Source organism: Trichoplusia ni, chromosome 9 (genome assembly GCF_003590095.1).
Source record: "Trichoplusia ni isolate ovarian cell line Hi5 chromosome 9, tn1, whole genome shotgun sequence".
NCBI lineage: Eukaryota > Metazoa > Arthropoda > Insecta > Lepidoptera > Noctuidae > Trichoplusia > Trichoplusia ni.
The window spans coordinates 8,167,011-8,193,948 of NC_039486.1; the positions used below are offsets into that span (position 1 = coordinate 8,167,011).

The 26,938-nt window shown below is 32.8% G+C and overlaps 1 protein-coding gene across 2 annotated transcripts in view; it reads right to left on the reverse strand.

Annotated features, from left to right (window-relative positions):
* LOC113497478 (pyrokinin-1 receptor-like) overlaps positions 1–26,633 on the reverse strand; it is a 40,805-nt gene extending 14,172 nt beyond the window's left edge. For both annotated transcript variants that reach the window (XM_026877041.1, XM_026877042.1), the window contains exons 1-3: positions 25,578–26,633; positions 14,437–14,543; positions 13,671–13,778 (exon numbers count right to left, since the gene is read on the reverse strand). In XM_026877041.1, the coding sequence (XP_026732842.1) occupies positions 13,671–13,778; positions 14,437–14,543; positions 25,578–26,388 (1,026 nt within the window). In that variant the 5' untranslated portion in view covers positions 26,389–26,633. The remainder of the gene's footprint in view (positions 1–13,670; positions 13,779–14,436; positions 14,544–25,577) is intronic.
* Between the last annotated feature and the right edge of the window lie 305 nt (positions 26,634–26,938).

Genomic DNA, 26,938 nt, shown 5'->3' on the forward strand with positions numbered 1-26,938 from the left:
GTTATTATCGTAGAACCAATTTCTTACATATTTTCTTTATTATATTTAGTGAAGTAAGAAAATTACTGATTTCCCTGGATACGAATTATTTCAAGATACTTATTATTAGTTAGGATAAATATAATCTTATTTTCTCTACGGATTAACTCTGAAGTGGTACACAAAACATGCTTGTTTATTTTTACAAATTATAAAATGTTAGTTAAAAAAATTTTTTTAGGATCAAAGTATTTGTTAAGCCCAATTTAAATTAATGAAAACACGTAGGCTTGCGTTATTTTATTGCGGAGCTTACTTTATGACCATCTAATCTCATAATTAATTTCTGCATCAATACTTTTCATAATTTATTGGTTAAAGTTCACCAATAGCTTATACCTACATATGGCTCTTCATAGTATCGAATTATAAGTAAAAATTTACATAAAATAGAAAGACAGCCTTGTAGACAGCGTGTTTTAAGAAAAAAAATGCTAACAAATAATAATTACAACATAATTATAGTGGCGATTATGGCAATTCATCCCAAATGTTTGGGAGAGGCCCTTGCCCAGCAGTGGGATCCCTACGGGCTAATAAAAAAAATAGTTATTTAAGAAACTCCATTTCCTCATGTATTGCATTTGTACAAAAACGCATATTAAATTCAAGTCTAATCGGATATATTGAAGTGTGACGAATATTACCTATAATCCTTTTAGAACATATTAATTTCGCTCAAAGAATAATCTACTTATTTCAAACTGAAGCGCTGTGGCGTGTGAGCTCATATTGAACACGTGTGATCAAAAATAGTGCTTTTACATTGTGGGTGCCTGCGTCTTAGAATAAATGAATGAATTTCATAAAAGTGAGTCAGTCGCTGCTATAAACCTCACGCGGTAGTTTTTAAAGGAAATTTACTGGAAAATGCAGCCTTAGAAATGAAAGAGATATTTAAATCTTAAGGATTGAATTGGTGCCAAGTTGTTTATAGTTAACTGATTTTATTTAATTAGAAAGCATAATAGGTGAACTAAGCAAACACATAATTACCAATTGTTTTAACACAAAACCTAATCTGACCGATTGAAAATGAATTATTGCGTTCCATTTAACTACACAAACACGCTATATTTGGACACAAAAGCTTTTCTCTATTAATATTTTAGTAATGTACACAATCGTGTCAAGAAATCAATGTATTGCGTTTGAAATCTCGACACAGCTCAGCTGTTTTAACGCTTTCGATAAAACACCCGATGTTTGGACACCTTTACGACAACATAAATTTTATGCGTCATCTTAATGCCTGCTTTTATTACATCCATATATGTTTTGTATTAATATAAAAGATATTACGCATTGATATAAAAGGTATTGATTTGAAATGAAACTACTTTTACGGATTTTATCGCGGTTTAATTTTGGTATTGATTTGTAAAGATAACCTATAAAAGGACGAGTGGTGTCGATGTAAGCTTGTGTTACAGTGTCATAGGTTACAATTATTGTTTGTATTTAAGGTTCAAAATAGAAAAGAATCTGTAGATTGATCAGTTATGGTGGAAATAGACTTTTACCATAGAACGCCACTGAGCGCGATTTTCAGCTTTCCTACTTCAATTCCTGCCCGCTGCCTTACGAGTGTCATCGCTACGAATGAGGCCTATTTCCAACAGAGGATGGAGGCGGGCTATAGCTAGGGACGGCGAGGCCACTCTGTACCGTGAAGGGCACACACTTCCACAGCTGCAATAATATTACTAACACTATAAGATGAGGTGAGATACCTCCTGAAGGCTAGAAAAAATCGATTCATTTATCACAGCAAATACAAAATTGATGGTGAATAATGCAATCCCGAGACCAACCTTAGAAGGTGCTGTAATATTTATGTAATAATCTTGACTATAAAAGATTTTCATAAGGTCTATTTTTTAATGACGAGGACTATTAAGTATGGTAGCTGTTCCTCAAGAGCTATGCTCGTTACCAAGTTCCTTTATTGAGGAACATTGAAACTCAATACCTGAAGAAAAATGCGGGAGCGCTCTGAAAGAATCCAGTTACATAGTACACTTACAAAGAAGTTTCTAGAGCCATTCTTTTTAATGGCCATATTTAATAAAAAATAAATTCACTTGTGTAAGCAGGAATAGCCTAATGGCGTGGTGTTAAACTGTTAAAGTTCGTAGGATTGACTCCCGGTACGCATCATGTCCTTTTTGAAATAAAATTATATTTTCACTTGCTGGAAACAAGGAAGCTGAAGCTGAAAATAAAAAGAAGGAACTGGCACATAATAAGAAGGCATCTCGGAGGCATACGAACCGCCTAAATTCTAACCCCAGAATGTACATCAAGAATACGATGAGAAGAAAAATCAAAAGATAAATGAATTTAAAAACACCAGTAGTAATTAATTAACAATACTTTGAAGGTTTAAATAGTTGTGAGTTAAATCGAAACTAATCCAAACTCATCTAAGGTGACTACTAAAAGTGCCAATACCAATGAACCGATTTTTACATGGTGGACATAGCTAAAATTTGACTTCCTTAAAGAAAACAGGTTGTTTTTGCGATAAGTGAAATTCACGCATCTATTTTAGGCCATAAATTGAAAGACACGCACAAAATCAAAAACATTAACATCTTAATGGTACTAATTGGTTACTTAACGCATGATTAAACATCAAAACACACATGTCAATAAATAATTCAAGTTAACACATTAGTAAATTAATTAAGAGAACGCCATTTATTTAAACTAATTAATAGACTATCATTAGCAGCTAGGTATGCCACAGGCTGTGGTTCTGCGGTACAACGTACAAATTAAATAATATTGAAATGTTTTGATTCCAATTCTAGTTAAAACCTAATTTATTTGTGTATTTATTTATGTGTGGAAAGTGTAAAAAATCCGTTAATTTTCGATAATTTAATTAATTAAAATAAAGTTATCAGTATTTTGAAGCAATCATTTATAGCTGGACATTGTTGTAAACCAATTTAAAATAGGTAACTTTAATGTACAACCCGGTTTTAACTAGAACTGGAGAAAAACTTTGATTGAATGACTTAGGTGTAAATAGGACTTTTATTTATGTTTTATTATAAAAAAAATAACTTTACACAGGTCTATATATCGGGATTTTTTTTTTAGGACTAAGTCAATCTCACTTACATTCGTAATCGTATCCAAGACCAACCCTTACCTATGTAAAGTAATTTAAAGTCTGTTCGTCTGTAAATTGCTCTTCATAGTTGTAAGGACAGCATGAAACTCAATATTAAATCAGTTTTATCCTTGAAGATTTACAGATAAAACTTTTTGACACTCGGACCGACGTAAGCCAGGTAAAATTATAGACGACCTTTTTAAAACGACCGCATTAAGAACTTTAATCCTAGTTTCGCGAAGCACAGACGTTCTGACATTCCTAGCCATCTAAGTGCCATTAAAACGTAGACAAACAAAAGCAAAAGATACTTTCAACTAAGCTGTGACGTCATACGTCAGCTGTACTAAAATGTGTAACACTAAGTAACAGTCACTGTCGTTATTCAAAGCCATTTCAGTAATGTTTCCAGCTTAACGCATTCCCACGCAACAAAATCGTCCCTCGCAAATACACGAGCGAATAAGTATATATAAATACCTAATAACGCATTGTGCTAACTGTATATTTAAGCTTTAGCTGTATAATGTAATGGAATAGGGAACAATGCCTTTCTTTTATAAAAATGTTTGCTTAATGCTGATGATACACTAGAGCATATTCTGTAGTTGTTTGTTCCTCTAGGTTTTAAATATTGAACAACATTGTATAACAAACCCAAATCCAAACAATCCCGACGCGTCAGCTCATGTTTAAGGACTTCGGTTGAGTCCGAATCTAGTCGGGCACCCCCGATAAATACGGGGGATTAAACCGTTACATCATTTAATAATGAATCAGTCTCACGATAGTTATTATAAAAAGTGTGTAGCAAAGTTCTAAGAAAATGTATTTTAATATAAAATTAGCACGTTAATGTATCTAATTATGGTCCAACTATCTGGTAAATAAAACAGAGAACTTCGAGTAAGGTTTGTTTTCATTTGCTTTCATTGGCAGAGCGGAAAAGAAAAATGCCAATGAAATTTACTATTCCACGAATGCAGTGTTTAGGAAATATAGTTGGCATTTACGGGAACTGAAAACCATTAAAGAGAAAGCTAATAGTTAACTGGAATATTATATATAAGGCAGAGTTAACCTCCAACCTTCATTGAATAAATATTATTAAAAAATACAGAACAATATATAAATTTTATTTTCTAATTCCCATTTTGGCTGTTCTATTTTCAAAGCTCATGCCAAACTCACACTACATTGGCTTTACATGGATTACCATTGCGCGCAATTCGTAAATGGAACGCAATATAGATAAATTAATTTTTAATCATACTAAAGTTTACTAAACTATATGATTAAAAACTATTAACTAACTATTTTATTCAATTCATTTTAAATTGTATTAGGTATTATACATATTTATAATGTTCGGTTTGCAAAATGGGAATATTCTAGATCGTTTCAACGAGCGCCGATCGTTGTTCTGTTACAAGTAAACGTATCATCTCGTAAGCGTTGTAACAATTTCATTTTATAATGTAACGCAGGCATAAATATCAGGGTAAAATTTACAGGCAATGCAGATTTTTATATGTAGTAACATAGAGAAGGAATGAGCAATAATCACCATTGGCGATTTGTCAGTTCACTCATTAAGCGAGGTGTCCATTTTAATTTAAAATTTATACAGCCATTAATCGACATTAATTATGCAATGTTATTTCATAAATCAAATTTATATAAAAATATCCATAATTATAATGTTGATAATAAACTAAGAGCTCTTACAAATACGATAGTTCTATTTTCAAAACAAAATGGAATGACTATTGACAATGGGGTTCTTAATTTAAAAAAGAGGTAATAAGTGTATCGGGCTTTTTGTTTTATTGTACTAAATTGTTAAAAATACTAAGGCGTAAGCGTCAATGATTTTTAAACGAATGATAGTGGTGGCCTGTAATGACAATGGTTGGTAAAAAGTCTTCTTATAAGTGACGCCATACGAAATGCCCAAATTTTTATGCAAGCTTAATACTTGGTATACATTTATTTTTGGTAAATATCAATTGATTCAACTATCATTGCTTTTAACATTTTAATTCTGCTAACCACTTGTATGACTGTCATTTAAATTGCAAATTCTAAAAATTTGAGAAGAATATTCTATTTTGCAACAAAGGAGGAGCTTTGAGGAGCGCGTAAGTGATTCGATCACAGGTTAAGCTATGCTTGACGCGGTTGATCCGTGGATGGGTGACCATCTTTGTCATAACGAGTTCATCCGTGTTTCGGAAGGCACGTTAAATTGTGGATCCCGGCTGTTATTCCTACATTTTTTTATTTACGATCGTTATTATTTACGTAATTACTGTTATTTGTAGAGAAAATAAATAAATTTATTATTATCTTTGACAGTCGTTACAGGTAGTCAGAAGCTTGAATAAGTCTGACAGCCAGTCTAACCAAGGGGTATCGTGTTGCCCAGGTAACTGGGTTGAGGAGGTCAGATAGGCAGTCGCTCCTTGTAAAACACTGGTACTTAGCTGAAACCGGTTGTACTGGTAGCCGACCCCAACAAAGTTGGGAAAAGGCTAGGCCAATGATGATTCTATTTTGCAACATTCTTAGTTAATCACTTAGATCCGGTTCCGTTACAAAGAGCATAAAAAAGCTAATAATATTTATGTTACCGTTGATATACCTCAATGCTTGATATTCACATGGACTGGAATTGTTTTTATAAGCTAATCACAAAAACTTTATGCGTATTGCGTGCTTCGGCTATCAAAGATCTTGCCGATAAAATATTTGAGTTTCTTTTTTATTAACTAACAGGTGTAACTTAAACATAAATATACCTTAACGCCGCTTAACAGACACTAATTGCTTTTCTGAATTCAGTTTAAGCTACATGATGACGTCTTGCAATTACCCTTAATTTGATATAACACCGAATAGAAGTTTTTACACGCACACAATAGCCCATTAAGCTTTGTCTTACGTCAATTAAAATAGCTACCTTACCGAAGCATTTTCTTGCAAATATAATCATGGGATTTTAAAAATTACATTCGAATTTTAAAATAAAGCTTTACTTTAAAAAAAATGATATCGGTATCTATAGTACTAGCTGTTGCCCGCGACTTCGTCCCCGTGGGTAGAAGATATAAGTTATGATTTATACCTGCCCTATTTTTTTCACATTTTCCATTGCATCTTATATCCTATTAGTCGCAGCGTGATAGTTTATAGCCTAAAACCTTCCTCGATGAATGGTCTATTCAACACAAAAATAATTTTTCAATTTGGACCAGTAGTTCCTAAGATTAGCCCGTTCAAACAAACAAATTCTTCAGCTTTATATTTTAGTATAGAGTATAGATATAGATTACGACCTCCTTTTTACCAAAACTCATTATTCATATTTGTAAAACAACAATTACTCATTACTTACCTGTTTACAAAACATCTTATCGTCGAACTTGTTAATAATGGATATTAATAACGCATTTGTTATTGGTTCGATACATAAACAAACACAGAGAAGTTAACAGAAACTAATACATCAAGATTATATTGAAATTAGTAGAACGTCAGAATATTGAGTCCGATTTCGGTTAATCGTGTGGCCAGCCATATTTACATGTGGGTTTATGACCCGTATGAAAATGTACGCATGCAAATGATCATTATTTATTAAGCTTATATAGAACAGATTTTATGGTACTAATTTTATTTGTATAGAAAAATACTTTGATAAGATCAAATATGTTTAAAGGAGGTTCATGACATGGATGTCTGCAAATGCCAATAATAAAATATACAGGTGTTGGTAAATGCAGAGTAATTCAGTAATTACTTCATTTTTGGCAGTACCTACATTACTTAACAATTACATTAAAATACTTTCTCCCGATAAATTATTTAGACCTCCTCAAATACCGCACCGTACACGTGTGTTCGAGTTAAATTTTAAAGTTCCATCCCTACGAGCCTACGTCACTAATTCGGTGAAGGTATTGCCTTACGCGAAAACTTTACAGCTTCATCGATTCTGATAGAAAGGTCACAGGTCACAGCTTTGACCGAACATGGCTTCTTTACCTCTTGAATCAATTGACCTGTTGATGGAATGGAGTTCTATCTGTTTACTTTTTGTTTTTAATAAACGACCCCTGCATGAAGGAATATTTAAAATTCTAATAGCTTTTTCTCATAGGTTTCAAAAAAAATTAAATCACATACACGTTTACGCAAATTCTTGTCTAGAATTAGGACGTTGAAACAGGATCGCTACTCGCTACTGGTTTAGTTCAATAGTAAAGTTTTAGGACGAATCAAAAGTCGAATCAAAATAAAGTAGAGACAAACCAGTTTTTTGAGTTGACTATCCGTGATTCAAACAAGTCAAAGTATGTAATTATTATTATCCTCTCTCTGTCTCTTGTATGTAATCAAACTTGATCTAACGATATTTTAATTTTATTCATATTAATCTTTAAAAACACTTGTCGTGGTTATTCACCCAAACTTTAATCATAGTGTCACCTGTCATTAGCATTCGAGTCATTTGTCTGAATAATTTTGGCGACACATTTGATTGTTTTTACACTTCAAGTATTGATTGTGAACATTATTTTAATTAAAAATATCCATTGGTTATTTTAAATGATTTATTATAAGGATAAAGTTTTGATAAAATCAGCATTAAGTCTATAGATGATTCTCATATATTTAAATCAAGTATTTACATTGTAAAACTTGAAAACATCTTTGAAGATCATTAATTAAAATTAGTGAAGTTCTATGTTACGCCTCCTTGAAAACATACGATACGTTAAGAAGGGCTTTCAAGTAAAACAGGAATTGTAAAACAGTCTAATATCTAAAGGTTAAACTTACAATGCACAAGTTACGGCAAACCACAAAAGAGCTGTTCAATAAAGTGACGTCATTTGTCACTAAGGTGCACGAAGTTTGAGTTTCGAACTTACGAGTAGTTCCAAACACAGGCTATCTGTCACACATTGTATCAGAATTGGCTAGAAATCACTCGAGAACAATGCAGCACTTGATCAAGGCTGCAGCTTTTATGTGTGTGCCACATTAATTAGACGCCAAGGCGCCAAAGGAGTCGTTTGCGGCTGCCTCTACGACTATTGTCCCTAGTCCAGTATTACTTGCCCCAGTGACACTAAATCTCTGCGACTTTATAACACAGAAGACGTTGGTAAACAAAATAAGTAAGATATTTAAACATTCAACACACATTTCGTAAATGTCGTTTCGGTCGTGATTCGATACGATTAAAAGCAATAAATTTGCTACGCCTTTATTACTTGCTTTCAAGTGCGATAAGTACTGGAATATTGTGAAAAGTTCTTTGAAATGGAACCCAATAAAGGTGCTTCAAACGTGGCATTGAAAACCTTTGAAAAGATTTCAATTATGAAGACAAACTAATATGTTTCAAAGATAAAATGATTCACGTGTATGCATTGATAGAGGTCGATGACTTTAAGACCAGTAGAAAGATGTTTCGTGTAATGTTCTTTAGTGACAAATTACATACATATGACCATAAGGAAAAAAGGACCAGAAGGAAGTCCAATCAATGAAGGGTATTATCGCAATCAGAGATCTTTTACTAAAATCCTTGCACAGATTGTGCTTATAACAAGCTCTATTATTTAAAGGAAAAGTTGGGTTCGAATTGTAGGTACTTAATTAACCATAAAGCTGGCTTCCAAAGTAATTTAAAAATATTCTTCCTTTAAATTCGTGTCTAATAATAGAAGCCAATAAATATTGAATCAAATAAGATAATCAAACAAATAAAGAAGTAATCAATTTTATAAAGAGCGTGATAAAAAAACTGACAGATGAACATAATCAATAAGTTTCAAAGGAATTTTAGAAACATTTGAAAATGACATCATGTTATACGGATAATAGATTTAGTAAAACGTGATGTTTTGGTCAAAAGGATGTGTTTATAGTCAGTTCAACTCATCTTTGCCCACAAGGCTGGTTATGAGTTAAAAACCTTGTAAATAAACTATGTGTACTTGCTAATACTGATAAAAATCCCCAAAATATGCAAGAAAAAACGCAATTCAATTTCAATCGCACGCACACATAGCTCCCCGCGCACCGATGGGTCAAACTATTTGTACAGCGTTTTCCTTCATATAATTAATATTAGATCGCTTAAAGAAGGTTTAATATCTGAAATTTACACAATGATACAAAGGAACACCAAAATAGAATACAATAATTTCAAAACCCTTTACGAATTCAATTGTTTTGTGCTACTAACTTTAGATAGACTTGAAATTGTTTACTTATCTTGATCTGCTATTAAATACTTTTAGACTTTATAGTGGCCAGAAATCGAAAATGATAGAGCCGTCTGGAAGAGAAAGGAGGCCTTTGCCCAGCAGTGGGATCTAAAACTGGCTATATAAAAAAACTTGATAGACGAACTATTTCAATATAATGCTCTGACTTTAAACCGACAAAAAATGAATTTGTAAAAACTTCAATTGAATCAATTTATGACACAAAAAATATTATTCGAAACTATCGATTAGCTCCAGATAATGATACATTTGGTATGCATAATGTCAAATATAAAAACGGATCGAACATGACAAAATTTACTTATCATTTATTTCATTTTAAAAGTTATTGCTGAATCATTCGCATACAATCATACACATCTATAGATTTTCTTACTTAGAAATTGACAAAATTAATTTTACGCGGTTAAAAATATTGAGCTGTCTAAATTCAACATTCATAAGTAATAAAATACATATAAAAGTTATTTTGAATCCTGTTTGAGGTTTTATTTATCTTTTTTTAATTAGTTGCAAATATCCGCTTCATACACGCATATGCGAATAAAAATAAATTGAGCATTTAGTTTCTATTCATACGTATTCAGGGCAACGGCCGGTTGTGAAAATATTTGTGAACGTGCATCTGTTTTTGACTGATCGTTGATTGCCCATGCTATCAATCAACAAAACTGTAATGGAAATATTCACAATTATGCGTGTCTATTTCCAATTTATACGTTCGTTGCTTAAAACTAGGTTGGTTTTCATGAGAGTAAACTCGAATCTATCAATTTATGTTGAGTTGAAAAAACGTTGTCAAATCAACGCTACGAAATTAGGCAGTCCAAAAAAATATTAAGCCTAGATTGTTTTAAAATAAATCTTTTACCACAACTGTCAGTATTTTAATACCTACTAGAAAAAACCTTGCAAAACCTAGCCTAAACCACTCAATTTTATTGTCCTTTATATCCAATGATAGTGAACAGTTCATTATAATAATATTGTTTGCCTGTCCCACTTTCTCAAAAGTTAGAATGTTAATTCACATTCAAATTTCCTACGGTTGTTAAGTGACTTGGAAGAGGAAAAAAACAATTCGGGAAACTAATAAAAACAAATGAATTGGTTGGGGGTTTGTTTATTTAGAGTTCTATTTAGGTAATGTAGTCCTTTCGAGGTTTTTTCTTATTTTTTAAAGCCAGGTTCAAAATCGTGTGATATTTTCTTACGCAGGCACCTATTACGTAGACGTCATGTTAGAAATTGTTTACGTCATACTGAAACATCTTTACACTTATTTTTTGGCATACACTTGCCTTTTTGAGTCGGTAAAGTAAGGCTCAAATTACTAAAGTAGTGTTTACTACAAATACGTGGGTTGAAGAAGGTTTTATGCTTTGCCGACGAAAAAAAATTATGAACTTTTGCCAAATGGTGAATGAAAATGTCTGATAGAATCTGGAGTTTCAAATATGGAATCAGAACACATCAAACCGCAAGTGAACAAAGATTGTGACTAAAAATCGTTATTTTTTTTTCTTAATATAGATGAAGGCCTTTGTTTATGTTCTCATTTGCTTATCCTAAATTTCACGCCCTTTTTTTTTAATTCAGAGGACCGAGTCTACCTAGGTAGCGCAATATTATTGTTTTTGAGTATCCTTTACTGAACCCTTGTTGTTTGATTCAACAATACTTATTCGTATTAACCTTTATTTAAAATATTTAACATAAATATTTTGGACGTAAAAAGTACTATCAATATCATCTAACCGACAAAAAAGGTGAAGTTATCGATAAAAGGTAATACTAGGACACTAAGTGAAGAAATAAGGTAAGTGTTAGTTGAACCATAAAAACGTATTGAGTAGATGTCGGGAAGGCGGGACGAGGTGTAACGGTCGCCCAGCACTCTATTATACACCACTTGAGGATAAGGGACAAGCCCAAAGGCCTATATATCAATTTTACTTCACGTCTCAAAAGCCGACCCATATGATACCTGAATTAATCTCTATAAAAAAATGATAAGTGTTCGGAATTTAAGTGTGTAAATGTAGATTTCTAAATAAGTGATATTCTGTATAACTGTTTTTATATAAGCATAGAGTGTGCTGTTACCATAAACTCCTTAATGCAAGCACAAATTATTTGCCTGTGTTTCGAATCGTGTGCTATTTCTACTATCAATTTGGGACAGATACATTAACAGAATTAGTTTTGTTTACATGAGGATAAATATAAAGGGTTTTTAAACGGCAATATCATAATAATATCTTAATACATGATGATTAAACATTTTTGAATAAAGTTGTGATTTGGGTTACCTTCGTTACATTTCCAGTTTGTTCCTATTTACGTAACTATATCCCTAAGTGAGTTTGTCTTCTAACCGACAAAGTGACACTTTGACGTTGAGTAATTTTAGTTTAGAGCTTAAACCGAAGACCGCTTTGCTTAGAATATTTAATATATTGGGCGTTCGTATTAAATTTTGGCTATAGATGTCTCCCAAAAATAACTCGATTAATTTTGAGGGTCATCGATTTTAACCGTCCATGTCGAACTTCGCTAACGAACTATCATTATTTAATGCAAACTTAATAACGATTTCACTAGTTATCACTTAATTTACACTATCTTAAAGTCGACCATTTAAAGAAAGTTATTTTCGATTGCATTATTTCAGCCGTATACAGCAACTGGACGCTATTATTTTCCTATTGTGTAGTAAAAATATACCTACGATATCAATAATAGAATTGAATAATGCATTTGCTGACACCACTCTTAAGTGATTTGAACGGAGTAATAAAATATAACAGTTTATATCAAAAGAGTCGACAATTTGTGTAAAACTATCCGACATTATGGCATTTCAATTATGGTCTTCCAAAACAAAGAGTGCGTGTAACCGCAACACGCGATGGAATCAAAACTTTTTTCAAAATTTTTTGATTGATTGTTTTTCAACTATCTATGAAACTGCATGATACAGAAACGTGCTTTTTCTGCTTTTACTTCAAAAAAGTCCTTCATACTAAGTGTATTGTGATTTTTTTTAGATAATTTTGAAGCCAGGCTGCAGTCTTTTGTTTACAAAGTTAATTTCCTAAGCTTCTTATCTGTAGTTGTAGAGCGCAGGAAGTGGAATGGTCGATAAAGTTACCCGAGTAAACTAACAGCTGAGGTTATTTGAATAGTCTACGAATATCAGTAAAAGCTCCCAGTCTAAAAAGACATTGGCTGGCTTATTAGGACAATTATGAGCTTTGTAAGGTACGTAGAAGAGTTAGCTGCGTTGTTGCTAGATTTCGTTTAAAATTTTAGGAAACAGTGTTAGCCCAAGACTTTTTAAGTAAACATGCGACATATTAAGACTTTTGTTTATTGAAACAGGTTTGTTAGTATTTTCACGCGTAAAATATTCGATTTCCGCATTGTTTATACCCATTGTTAGATGTTACAACAATGCCTTCTAAAGAGATGTGAACGGCTTCATAAATCAAAATATTGGAATAAAAAGATTCCCTCGATTTGTTTACATGCGGACACAACCGCAATATATTTGGAACACCTAAGGGTCTGAACGGCGTCGGCGTCGGCCCACTGAAATTGCTAAGCCAAGTCTTGTAATGTAATGAAATAATTCAACCGATATTAACGTTGTGGAATTTCAGTGCTTCAATATAAAAAATAGTTTCGCGTTTGTTTTGTTTGTGAACTACAGATAAAAGGCTTCGAAAGTTGTAAATTTACGCAGCCGGCCAAAAACTATGAAGTATTTCGGAATATTTTTAACTGGTTTTCAACATTCTGTCAAAATAAAAATGAAGTGTAGAAGGGTCGGTATCGATAGATTGGATCTTTACGATGTAATCTAAGACCCTTTTCTCTCCCCATCGCTTAAAAGGGCAACAAAATATTATGAGGGTATAAATTACAAAGCTGACGTTGTAAAAACCATGTGAAAGTTTTTGAAAAACTTTCGCCCTCGAAAGAGTTTTCGGAAATAGGTCAAAAAATATATTTTGTTGTTTTTCACTGATGGTTTTAGTCTCTACTTTCTCTAGCATATTTCCATGCTAATCTTATATCTAGTAATATGGACTTATCTATAAATAGGACCACTCTCATAAATTCGTTTCTGAGTCGATTACCGTTTTACAAGTTAAGTATACTCATAAATTGCGTATAAAACATCAAAGCCTTACCTTGAAAGCATTCCTGAACTTATTTGACATGATGTTGTAGAGAAAGGGGTTAATGGCGGTCGATAGAAAGTATAGCACTCCGGATAGAAACGTCAACACGATGTAAACCTGTTGAAAAAACAAGAATTTTAATATTAATATCAAATATTTTGTCAGGTAGCCGTGAAATCAATTGGATCGTAACTATTTAGTGATTTCATTTTTTTATTCCTAGACTAAAATTATATCACTAACACTCTCTTAAAGTATTAAAATAACATTCTAAGATATTGTTGTCTTTGTTGCCAAGAAAAATATATTTATACAAGGTTTGTGGCCATAAAAAAGAAAATGTTTTACATTCTGCCATAAAACCTAAGAAGAAGTCAAAAGTTCGAAATAGTGTTTTAATTACACATCTTTAAACATAACTCTTTATTCCTCAGTTTTTGATGAATTGTAGAGTTGCAGGCTTGGTTGCGAAACGTGCAATTTTGAGTGTTGATTGTCGAATTATAGTTTAAAAAATATATACATGTTGCAAGCGGCTGCAACAAAAAACAACTAAGAATTAACTAGCATTTATCAGTGATTTTGGCAAATACGTTAAGATTACTTAACATAACCGGTTGACTCGCAAATTTAATGAAATAAAAAAGCCGAGTCAAGCTATTTCAATACAAAAACTAGGATGAAGGTAAAATAATCTCATTTTAAAACTCCCGTAATGTTTTTTTGCAAACTTTGGATCAAGATGTAACTTTGTAAATGATAAATATAAGTTTACCAGGTAGAAGGTGTCTGAGGGATGATCCAAACTTTTTCCGTAGATAGCGAGTAGGCGTTGCACGTGAAACGGCGCCCAACAAATGAAGAATGACAGCGCAACCGCCACTGTGGACAAAAATATCAAGTTATTAACAATGTAATAAGCTAGAAACAAGTGAATTTGTACCAGAACTTGGAAAAAAAAAAATTCAGGAACCGCTTACAGTGGCGAATCGCTCTATTCAATTGAACTGACAAGACACATTAACGGCACTTGTCGAAGAAGAATGTCATTCACGTAGATTTGAAGATATCTCTCCTAATGCGATGTAGATACCATGGTCTGGGGCTTCTGATTACTGTATTTGTTTCGTAAACTTTAGTTGCTAAATTCCTGGTGATAGTTATTAAGACGTAAAACCGTAAAAACTGAGCGGTGAAGGCCACCACGTCAAACACACTGAGCGGGACATTTCGCGGCTTTGATATGCATTTGTGTGATTCACGAATGTTTGTTCTAAGTACTTGTGACAACCTGAATGTTTTTAAAAACCCTAAGCGACACAAAGATTAAACTCTTTAGTGCGGGAGGTAGTCTTTTGTAAAAAAATCTTTAAAAATAATTACCTCCTAATTTTAGGTCAATACATAATTGTATAGTGTTATATGTTATATGTAACAACAGTATATATATATTATTATTATTTTTTTAATTTCTAATGTTTGTTTTTAATTCAATTTTTATTTTAATTGTCATCTTTTGTATGTGTTACCACGTTTTTTTCTTTATTTAAGCTCACAAGGCTTATTATGCATGAAACCCTGTAACTTCTTTTTCTCTTGTATAGCATGTAAGGTGTATTCTTTGTTGGTGATCCATATAAGTGAATAAATAAATAAATATGTGTTATATTATCACATAATATCACAGTCTAGCACACTTATTAGCTAAGTATGCCAGGCAGTGATATTAGAATGTTTATACATCACACTCTTATCATTAAGAACGAGCATGGGGGATTGGCAAAGTAGACTAACCTATCATTAATTTAATACCTTTAACGACGTATCAAACAAAAACTATATCAATAAAAAATACCAAATTATGATTTGAATTGGATTTTGTCTCTGCATATTATTAAAACAGTATTTTGATCCGATTCGTTTTTGTTTCTTGTTATTTTATCATTTAGATTTCACAGTAATTATTATTGGACTCATGTTCATATGTTTTTTGCTTATAGAGGAAAATCAATATGAATAAACTCAGTTTGAAAAGAAGACTGAATAGGTACCTCAAAATTCACCTTTTTATACAAATACAAACATGTATTATGCGGGTATTCATTTAATTAGATTATTTTTATTTATAATCTGTTATTCCCGTATCATACCAGTGTATGTTTTGAGAATAGCTACACAACATAATAGGGTATTTGACAAAAAATATTGGATACTTAGAAACGTATTTTTCTTTTATCTCGTGAGAAAAAATTAAAGATATTTATTTAATATCATTTTTCATTTTAACTAGCATGTGAGGTTTTTAACAATGCTTACATGCTTTTCACCCTTGCTTTTCAATATTTTTTGGAATTCTGTCTGACAGGCTAACTAGATTTATATTATTAGATTGAGTTAAAAACCCTATTGAATGCCTTGATGTATAAATGCCAAGCCTTGGTATATCAATTTAACCGGGACAGGTTTAAGATGATAGATTAGCAGCAACTTGCCGATTTGCAACTAGGATATACTGCAATCAAAAAGAAAACATTATAATTTTCATCTTCACCGTAGAAAATCATATGATTGAAAAATATTGAAATAACAAATAAAAAATTACGCGAATGGATTTAAGTCGACCCAGACATTGTTTTAAAAGTTACTAACTCTTAACCATGTTTTTGTTTTGCAAAACTGCTCACTAGTAATGTAAATTCACACCAATTATTTTTTTACAACCGTGGTTTATTACAGTAATATTTTGTCGGATACATACATAACCTTTTTCTGTCAGCACTGTGCACTCAAAATTGACAAGGTCGTTTGGACAAGTAGGTATATAATTTGAGATAATTTATAACAAGTTTTTATCATGTCTGAACACAAAACAAGTCAAAAAATATGTCTACTCTACGGTGTGTATACCTATGGATAATATACCCAGGTTTGTATGATTCATGAAAATAGTCACACATTTTTTTCCTCTTCAATTATTTTCTATTTAGTAGGAATGGGACACGCTTGATAAATGTCTTGAGTCAATTATTACGAACTCCATGGAATAATATTTAAGTTAACTACATAATAATATAATGATGTAGATAAGTAATAAATATGAACTATATTTTTCTAGAAAATACATCATCAAGATTTTCGGTTTCAGTACACTAAGGGTAAAAACGGAACAGTACTACTGAGGCACCGCTGTTTGTCCGTCTGTCACCAGGTGTGTCTATCTTATGAATCGAATTAGTGAAAAATAGCTGGCTATTTCGATTCATGAAATAGATACACGAAAGTTAAGCAACTGTTATTATGTTTACAATTTTTTCACTCCCGATTTGCTTTTCTCAAGCCATTTTTTGGGCGGCAGGGTCGCGAGTCCGACGTGTAATTGATCAGTCTTATTTTATTGTAAAACATCAAAACGAATTTTAGTAAGACTTCGTTATTTGTCAAAGCCATAGAAAAACAAGGCATTGCGAATTAAAATGATATTGAAGTCGTAGTATTCAAAGAAAAAAGTTCGAAAAAAATACGAAGTGTTGATTCGTATCAAAACATGACCTTCGGAAGGTCAAAATTGTTTACAAACAAATGAAAACATTTTATCTTGGGCGTTAGTCTTCGTGGTAACCGCAATAGGCCGATAAAGTGCGACATCGTAATGATTCAAATTATGATATTATAATTAGAATAAATTCCTAATATACAAACACATATTATACACTTTCCAAGTTTAAATAAAGACAACGTTTTCTACATTTTCTTCATTTAAAAAAAAGGCAAAACTTAATTTATAGTGATGATGCGTTTAATTTGACTCCAAAAACGGAGGAAATATTTTTAAACTAACAACCAAACAAATTCTTTTATCAAATAGCCAAATAAAATATCCCAAATCAGAACTGAACCTACATTCGTTTTTTTCTTTGTTTGTTTCAACGAGCAGAGCTCAAAGAAATTCAGGACAAATAAAAAGAAAACAGTTTTATTGAGGAAGGCTATAAGATATTTAAGTATACATTCACGCTATGATTATTAGGAGCAGAACAGTAATGAAATCGTAACAAAAACGTCAAAGTTGAGCGCTCTCTAAAATAATTACTTAAATTTTAAAATCTTATATCTTCACAGCCACACGGACAAAGTCGCGCGCATCACCTAGTACAAAATAAACAACTTTAATTCAAGTGGTTCTTTCCGCTTGACATTATAATTCCTAATGGAGCACAGTGCAAGCCGCGGACTTGACTATAAAGTCTATAAAATCCCGCAACAACCATTATATAGTGACATAAAACGCTTTAACTCTCTCTACCACTTGTTTATTACACGGTCTCTGGTGATTTATTTAATTTTAAACTTATGTAGCCTTTTTTGTGAGCTGCCAGTGATTTTTAGAAGACACTTTGATGTTATATTGCGTCTTATTCTGATTAAAAGAATGTGTCATAAGGGGTTATGATCAAAAATGTTTTATTTTAAATAAACAATGAAGATATTGAATATGAACAAGGTCTTTTTTGGATGGGAAATCCTCAAATGACTCACCTTTGGGTTGAGTGGTAAATACTAGTGGTAGTAGGGGGAAGAATAGGAAGGCTTAACGCAGAAGTCGACAAATTACGAACTTTATGTACACAGGTCGCATAAAAAATAGGTGTTTAAATATAACACCTATAAAATTATGCGACCTGAGTTTAAATGTTCATTTTTATTATTTAAATACGTTCTAAAAATAAATTGCTATTTTATAAGAAATAAATGTTACTATGACATTCCAGAAATTCAAATGCGAATGATGTTTTAAAAACGTATTATATTTTTACAAGGTAACAGCTCTCTGTCGGCTTGTATATTTCTATGAAAAGAGTATTCCAAAGTTTTCTAAAATAAGGAAATGTAATCCTATTTTTCTTCGTTCGTTGCATTGTTTGCTGCAAGCGCAAAGTGCAAACAAAGTTGAAAATATCTAGAAAACGCGATCAATCCATAAAGTGTAGAGTAGACGTTCATATTCCGTGTTCAGATTTCATTTTTCCATTTTCAATATTGATGTGCGAGAATATTTCACGAAAACTACGCAGTAAGTCTTTACACTATTTATTCGTATAGGTAATAATTAAAGTGTGATGGTACATTAGGTGTTGTCGCGTAGTCACATGCATTCCGTATGGTTTGTATCGAAACTCATAAAATACGTTGAATGATGTGCACAAGTAAACATATTTACTGACTTACCAGCACTTATCTAAGTAATATTATTTATTACAATAGCGTAAGAGAAATGGCGTACTACAATAATTTATGATTAACACATGGTGGTAGCCCCTCTTCTTAAGGCTTTTTAACCCCCGACAAAAATAAGAGTGTTATAAGTTTGACGTGTGACTGACTGTTTGCAGCAATATAGCTACCGAACGCGAGATTTTGATTCAGTTTGTACGAGTATTAAAAGAGAATTATATGCAAGTGTGTTTTAGACATGTATAAAAGACAAAAAAAATCTAAAAATATCTTTATGTAACCTTCTAAACCATTTTAAAACACAGCTAAACCAAAATTCCCTTTGATAACTTGACGTACCACAAGAAAACCCCTTTTTTATTGACCGCAAATTAAAAACAACAGTGACACAATAGTTTCACGAAAATTAACTCTATTCTGATACCCAGAAAGCCCATTTTAGCGATACAAATCACATTGTTTACAATTCGATCTATTAAGAGATTGTATATGTTGTATATGTTCAATAACAGCTATACGGTTTGGGCTGACGTATCGAGTGTCAATCATCGTCGATGTCTGACACTTGTATACATCACGCATCGCTTATGCTGGCGTGATAGATGGTGCCTTTGAATACATTAGGGGGCCGTTTTCTTAAGCCATCTTGCTGAACTAACTGAAACATGGATTATAGCTTTGAGACAAGTAATGACTAGCCTACAGTAGGAATATTGACAAGTTTCGTAGAGTCGCTTATACAGGTCGTACAGACAAGTTGCATTTCTCTGAGGAATCGCTCAAAGTTATTATTATCATTGACATAAATAACTGTCTTCCAGGAGTTTTTTAATTGTAATTCGATAAAACATTTCATCATTTGTAAACAAGCACTGTTAATAAAGATAATAAAATAAAAAAAGAGTCGTGTGTATTCCCCCTGATTATAGAAGAGGCTTGTAAGCAACCTACCTCCTGTTGTAGGACGGTCACAAGTTATTTAAAAAACCTAATTTTAACGCGGTCTCCTTAATGGATATTTTTATCTCTGGATTGACTTTTTAAATGTCTCATAAAAAAGTATATACCCTTTTACTGTAGGATTCTCTCTTAAGGTAAGGAATCGAAAACAGCTGTCGTTAAAGTTACTAAAGCCAATTTAATTGAAAATACAATAGAGTTTCAAATAAGTATAATGAATTACTTTATAACGGATTTAATGAAACGCTTGCATGGAAACTTTACAAAATTAGTTTCTGCAAATGAAAACCATTCATATTTGAATGAGTAATAATAAAGCCAGTCAGATATACATTTAAGCTGAAATACAAAATTATGTAATAAACAATTATGTATTTCTTCTATTTTAATTTATGTCAGTAAAACAACAAAATACAGAATTATAAATTAATAATAGAAACCAAAGCCACTGAAGATATTATATTTGTCATATTCACCTCTTTCTGTTTTTCCAATGCTTGTACACTATTGTCTACTTTTCAACCTATTTATCCTTTCGCAGGTAAGCAAGCAATACCTTTGTACACGTCTTTCTATATTTGTGCTTCTTTTATTGGTCTGTGTACATAAATGATAAATAAATAAATAAACAAGATACATTAATCATTCGATACAATCAAAAGAGAAACAAAGAAAACTTACAAAATAGTAATAATAGCTTGATAGCACTTACACAATATTGCTTTACAGATGCTATTTTATGTGTACATTCAGTAGTTTTTCGTATTATAAAAAATGCACATACATGTCGATGTCACATTTCTGAACACAGAATACGAATCTGGTATTTCTATAACTAAAGACTAACATGCCACCAAAGGGAAAGAAGAATGAATTCCCCCGTAAACAAACACTACAGCGCTTAATAGAGACAAATTAATGTTGGAAAAGCCTCTTTCCCACACCAATATCACCACGAGTTAATAAGAAAAACATAAGGTACTAATAAAACGTAATTTACACAGAAACGAAGTTATAACCTCAAAATAAATCGGTTTAATAGAAACGTGTTTTGTTAATTAATTGGGAATTATACTGGGGAATTGTTCTCTGTTACTGGGGATATACAATAAATATATATCCCCCTATATAAATAAACCACGGATTTATAAATACCGAGAAATCAACACGTTATTCCCAGTTGGTATACGATGACTTAATATTCTCCATTTTGAAAAGAAGTCTTATTCGTCGGAGCCATTCCTCTTACTGTTCTACATTATCAGTTAGATATAATGTGTGACATAAAACCAGACTAGTTTATTATCACGTTAAAAGTTTTGTGACTTGATAAAAGTAATGTTCTTCTAACAGAATTTCAACAGAGATTAACTAGCCAGAAAATTTTCAGTGTAAGAAATTCGGTCAAGTTCGAGTCGGACTTACGACACAGACTTAATAAGCCCTTTGGGTACGAAACCTTTAAAAATGTAGGCCTTATTGTCATGTTATCAGCCACAAGTTAAATCTAAATAAAAATATTTTTTGTAATTTCACAATTAAGGTAAAACTTGTTACAGGTTACATTTAAGGATTTACGTATTTAGTTTTGGTGAATTAGTAAATAAATTATATGTCAAAGAAAATCGCTGACAATGTGTTTTTCTTTGAATAGACCCGTTTGTATCTTTATTCTAATTTAGGATATTGAAAGCAAAGCAAAAACAAACGGGATAAGGTAAGCTACTAAGTGTCTGTCCGTCTGTCAATGGGCTGTCAGTACCTGTATCCCATCAACCGTATTAGTTTCAGAATGAAGTATGTATACACAGTGTTTGCATCTGTTTTTGCTAATTCACACTAGTATAAAGGGGATACTTTATAAGAAACTCGTGGTTAAGCTAAACTTGATACGGTCGGTCCGTGGATGGGTGACCATCCATAGCACAACGAGTTCTGTGTTTTGGAAAGCACGTTAAATTGTTGCTCCCAGCTGTTAACACATCTTTGATAGTCATTACAAGTAGTCAGAAGCAATAAAGTCTGACAACCCAGTCCAGCAAACGGGTATCATGTTGACCAGATAACTGGGTAGAAGAGGACAGATAGGCAGCCGCACCCGGTTGAACTGAAAGCCGAACCTAACATAGTATGGCTAAGCTGGATAATGATTACATAATTTGTTTCGAGTTCATCTTACACTTCTTCTCAGTTCAATTCTCTGTGAAAGCTGCCAACGCATCAATTGATTCGACATCTGCGAATGATTCGAGGAATCAATCAGAATATTTTATTTCTGGATAACGGTCAGTGAGAACGAACAGTGATTGATTTGCCGTCTTTCTTATTTCGACGTAATACTACTTCATCATTGATTTTGTTTACAGATTGTACTATATCATAATTATTTTTAGTTATTTATTTGCATAGCATTTTTTTCATTTCATTTTAGAATTTGGATTTTTCTCGAAATGTTATTAATGTTATTTAAAAAAAAAGCATATACGCGGTTGAATTGATAACCAATTTTTTTAAGAAATTGATTTAACTACGTGTAACATTTTTCAAATAATCACCGACAAAATGTAAGTAAGTAAATGATTATTTGTAAGAAAAGTGTCAAAGGTTGTAGAAATAATAAAATAAACCTAACGCCACTTTTGTATATAAAATACATTGTATTTATTTAAACAAGTACTTGTTTAATAAAGCGTATTTTAATTCGAATGCTTTAACAGAGCAATGGTCCTTGAAATTTATTTACATTTACTATGAAATCTTTTCCTTGATCCATCAATATTGGAATTCTCCAGCAGCATTTACTTCCTTGTTATTTAATATAAACTTCACTTACGATTTTATCTCTTTGATCTCAAATTATCACTTAAACCTACGTAAAATAAACAAATTTGATACGTAAAGCTTACAACGGACTTTATTGCTTACTTCTATTAAAAAAAAACTGTTCTGACAGATTACCATGAATCTTGTTTCTTGAACAAACAAAAGAATATCGTTTAGTTTTATGAGTAGCTCGTGTGTGTGAGTAACGGTACGTATTCACAATCATTTTCAATAAACACACACTCAAAGAATATCCAGTCATGGTTTTATAGATCACTAGCTGTTGCCCGCGACTTCGTCCCCGTGGGTAGAAGATATAAGTTATGATTTATACCTGCCCTGATTTTTTCACATTTTCCATTGTATCTTCGCTTCTATTAGTCGCAGCGTGATGGTTTATAGCCTAAAGCCTTCCTCGATGAATGGTCTATTCAACACAAAAATACACATAAAAATATTTTTTCAATTTGGACCATTAGTTCCACAGATTAGCGCGTTCAAACAAACAAACAAACAAACTCTTCAGCTTTATATATTAGTATATATAGATTAGTATAGAAGTATAGATAATTATAACTATCCTATGTCAATACAAAACCGCAGCACGTACCGGCAGTAGTCAGTGATAATCACAGGGCACGTGCTATCGAAATCCGAAACAATTTGTTAAGACTGTTAAGTAAACAAAATTGAAATCAATCCAAAAAAGGCGACACGAGATACTTTTATCCATACATCTGCCTACCTAACTTAAAGCTTCAGGAGATTTGATAAATTAGGTTAAGGAAGCACAAAATCCACTTAACATTATGAAAAAGAGGAAGAAAAAGCTTGAAAAAAAAGAAACCGAAGCAAGTATATAAGAATAAATAAATCGTCCTAACCTCGTCATACCAAATAATGAGGCCCAGATCTATGGCTCAGCTCAACGCAACGATCGTCTCAAGGGACTGCCGTCTAGTCTTACCAATCAGCTTCTTTGTTAGTCTCTCATTTATTTTATTCTTGAAGGTAGTTTATATGATAAATATCGCAACCCCACAGACAGAAGAAATATATCAAACAAAAAGATTATTTAGCGATGTACAACACATTCGTAACATGACTTGACCTTTTTGAAGAAAATTCGTAAAAACAAGTACAAAGTTCCAATAAATTAACATTCTTAATTATTCGATTACGGTTACTAGAATAGGGATTGTTAATTATTCCTTCGAATACTTAATATTTACGCTATAACAATACCCGAAAAATCTCATTATAATATGGAACAAGTGAATTTGTAATTTTGTTTACCATAGCAAAATAATTCGGTTCGCAAATTATTTGAATGCCTAATTTTGGATTGTAGTCTGACGCTGAGTATTTAAACTTTTATCTAATTACATTTAGCATAATTGTAGGTACCTAATTCGTATTACCACGACGGAAACTTTTGCGTGTAGAGTAGCTAAAGTCCTATGTCACACACTTAATTCATCTAAAGTGTGTACAAATCCACAAAAAAGGTTGGTACCTAACTATTAAGCTTAATCTGTTATAAAAACATAAAATATTCTAACTAAATCTTGGATACTAATTTATTAATCTACTGAGTGGCACGCTTGCAGCCACAAGACCGATAAGAGGCCACTTTTTCTTCAACCAAAAAACTATGAGAGATACAGGTTTTTGACAACGTAGAGTTTTTAACTTTTTTTGGATACAAGATTAAACCTGAACCTGTAGCCAAATTACGTTTCGGCAGCCACTAGTTTTAATAAAAACGCTCAAACGTATTGCAATTACATTTCAAGAAATGTAACTTTGATATGTCATTTTAATACGAGAGTTTTTCTTGTGGAAATGTCATTTAAATTAGATGGTAGAAACGACTGTTACTTATCCTAATGAATGGTTACTGGCTACTCAGAAATAAATAGTTTACAGCGATCCAAATCCGTGGACGCAGGGCAGGCAAATTTGTGCGATGAACGAATACTTATTCTTAGTGCAAGTGACTTTGACTGTTTCCGAAAATACCCGCAACGCAAGGATTCCTCAATGCGTTCTTTTTTCAGGAATCAGGAAACTAATGTAAACTCTACATGTAAAAAACTAATGCACTTGTCTACACTAAAAAAAGTATCAAAAATCATGACAAAATAATAATATCTTTTCAGTCAGCTCCAACTTCTAGCTTCACTTTAAACTACATCTATTCATATAATTTATTTCAAATAGATTTGATTCAATATTCGCGACTATCGACAAAAACTCACGAAAATAAATTTAGATTTCAAGTCAAGGTTCAACGATCAAACAGTTAGCGGCAACGACTCACAAGTCTCGACGGAGAAGTCCAAGGTCTGCGGACGTGTGTGTAAATACAAATAAAATACGAGGATCCATTAATTGGTGATAACGAGACGTCGATATTAACGCGATAGATGTAAAACTGGTATTGGATTACAAGTCCTTTTGGAATTTATTTGAAGATTTAATTAACATTTTACGATTCGTTAATTTATCATGTGACCTACATTTTTATTTGATACGTATTATGATTGAATCAGTTGATAGTAAGAAGAATATTTTATGCTTTTTGGTACTAGAAAATAATGAAACTTTCCAGTAATTATGAGTCGAAAAACTTTCACAGACAAGAATGTTTTTATTATACGAAAGTATGATAATAATGTTGCTATTCAATATTCATAACGAAAGATCTGGACTACTAATAATTAAGTCTACGAAATTTTTGCTAATCATTTTCAATTTGAGAGAGCCTGTCTTCGTGTTTGTTGTTAGGTACTGGGAATAATACCTACTATTTGACCTAAATTCAACTGACGTCAATGTTTAAACAATAAATCAATTTACATTTTTTTACAGTTTGTTTTCATTGTATTATACACTCACCTAGCATTCGGATGACCCTTCTTTGTGACGCGCCGTTTCTGTATTGCATTTGACCACTCGCTCTTTCGTTACTGTCCACCGAGAGCTTCTTCACTGGATGCAACACGCGGGATGTCCTCAACTTAATACCTATCAACGCGTATAACACTGTGATCATCGACATTGGCACCACGAAGAACACAAAACTAGATATAACAAACACTTGATGCACTCCCACACCTTTCACTGTACAAGCGCTCGCGTTCTGCCCATTGTCGTCATACGTCACTATACCGAATTGCATCGCTTGTGGCACCGCGGTACACAGCGCGAACACCCATATAGCAATAATAAACCGCACAGCCCGAGACAGCTTTGACATGGTGTGTGACATGAAAGGCCGACATATCGCTATGTACCGCTCCACTGTAAACGCTGTTATTGTCAACACCGTGGCGTTGGCTGACGTCTCCGACGCCAGACCTATGGCTATGCAGTGCGCTTCACCGAGAGGGTACGTTATTGGATTCCATAGTTTATGCACTTCAAACGGTAACCCACATACTAGTAAGATGAGGTCTGAAATGGCAAGACTGAAGAGGTAGAAGTTAGTGGCGGTGTGCATGGACCGGTTCCTCGCTATGACGACGCAGGTGCTGGTGTTGCCGAGGATGCCGGCCACGAAGATGACGACGTAGGTGACGGTGAGCGGCACGACCAGGTCCAGCGCGTACGGCTCCTCGAAGCTGGCGATGTGGCCCGTCACGTTTGTCGTGTTCATCACGGATGTGTCTTGATACTCGTCGATGGTCTGAGGCGCTGGCAACGTCATCTTACCTGCGAACAAGAAAAACTGGTTTAGTTAAAAGCCCTTCAATTAAAACAAACACATGAAACACAAAAAAGGTAAACTCATATATTCATATGATTAACCGGTTGCCGGATTTATGAATTAAGTTAACACAGTTTCAAATTGAACGTCGTTGTACAAGTAAATTATACCTTATGATGATTAAAAACAATAAACACAGGTACGTCAACTCGAAGATACATAATGTTGTATTATTTATTTAATTGTGGTTTAGTGCACGTAAACATCTTGAAGGTCACAACCTAATTGGTCGTTAACACCACTAAATGTATTAAAGTTCGATTAACTTTATTAGGTCATTGTCTCTCTTATTAGGTACCTACATGTGGGTGATCAATCCTTTGATTAGATGACATAAAAATATATATCTACTAGCTTTTCGTCCGCGGCTTCGCCCGCGACGAGTTTGGTTATATCGCGTTTCCAAGAGAATTCTTCAAAAGTCCGGGATAAAAACTATCCTATGTTCTTTCTCAAGGTCAACTTTATCTCTGTACCAAATTTCATTAAA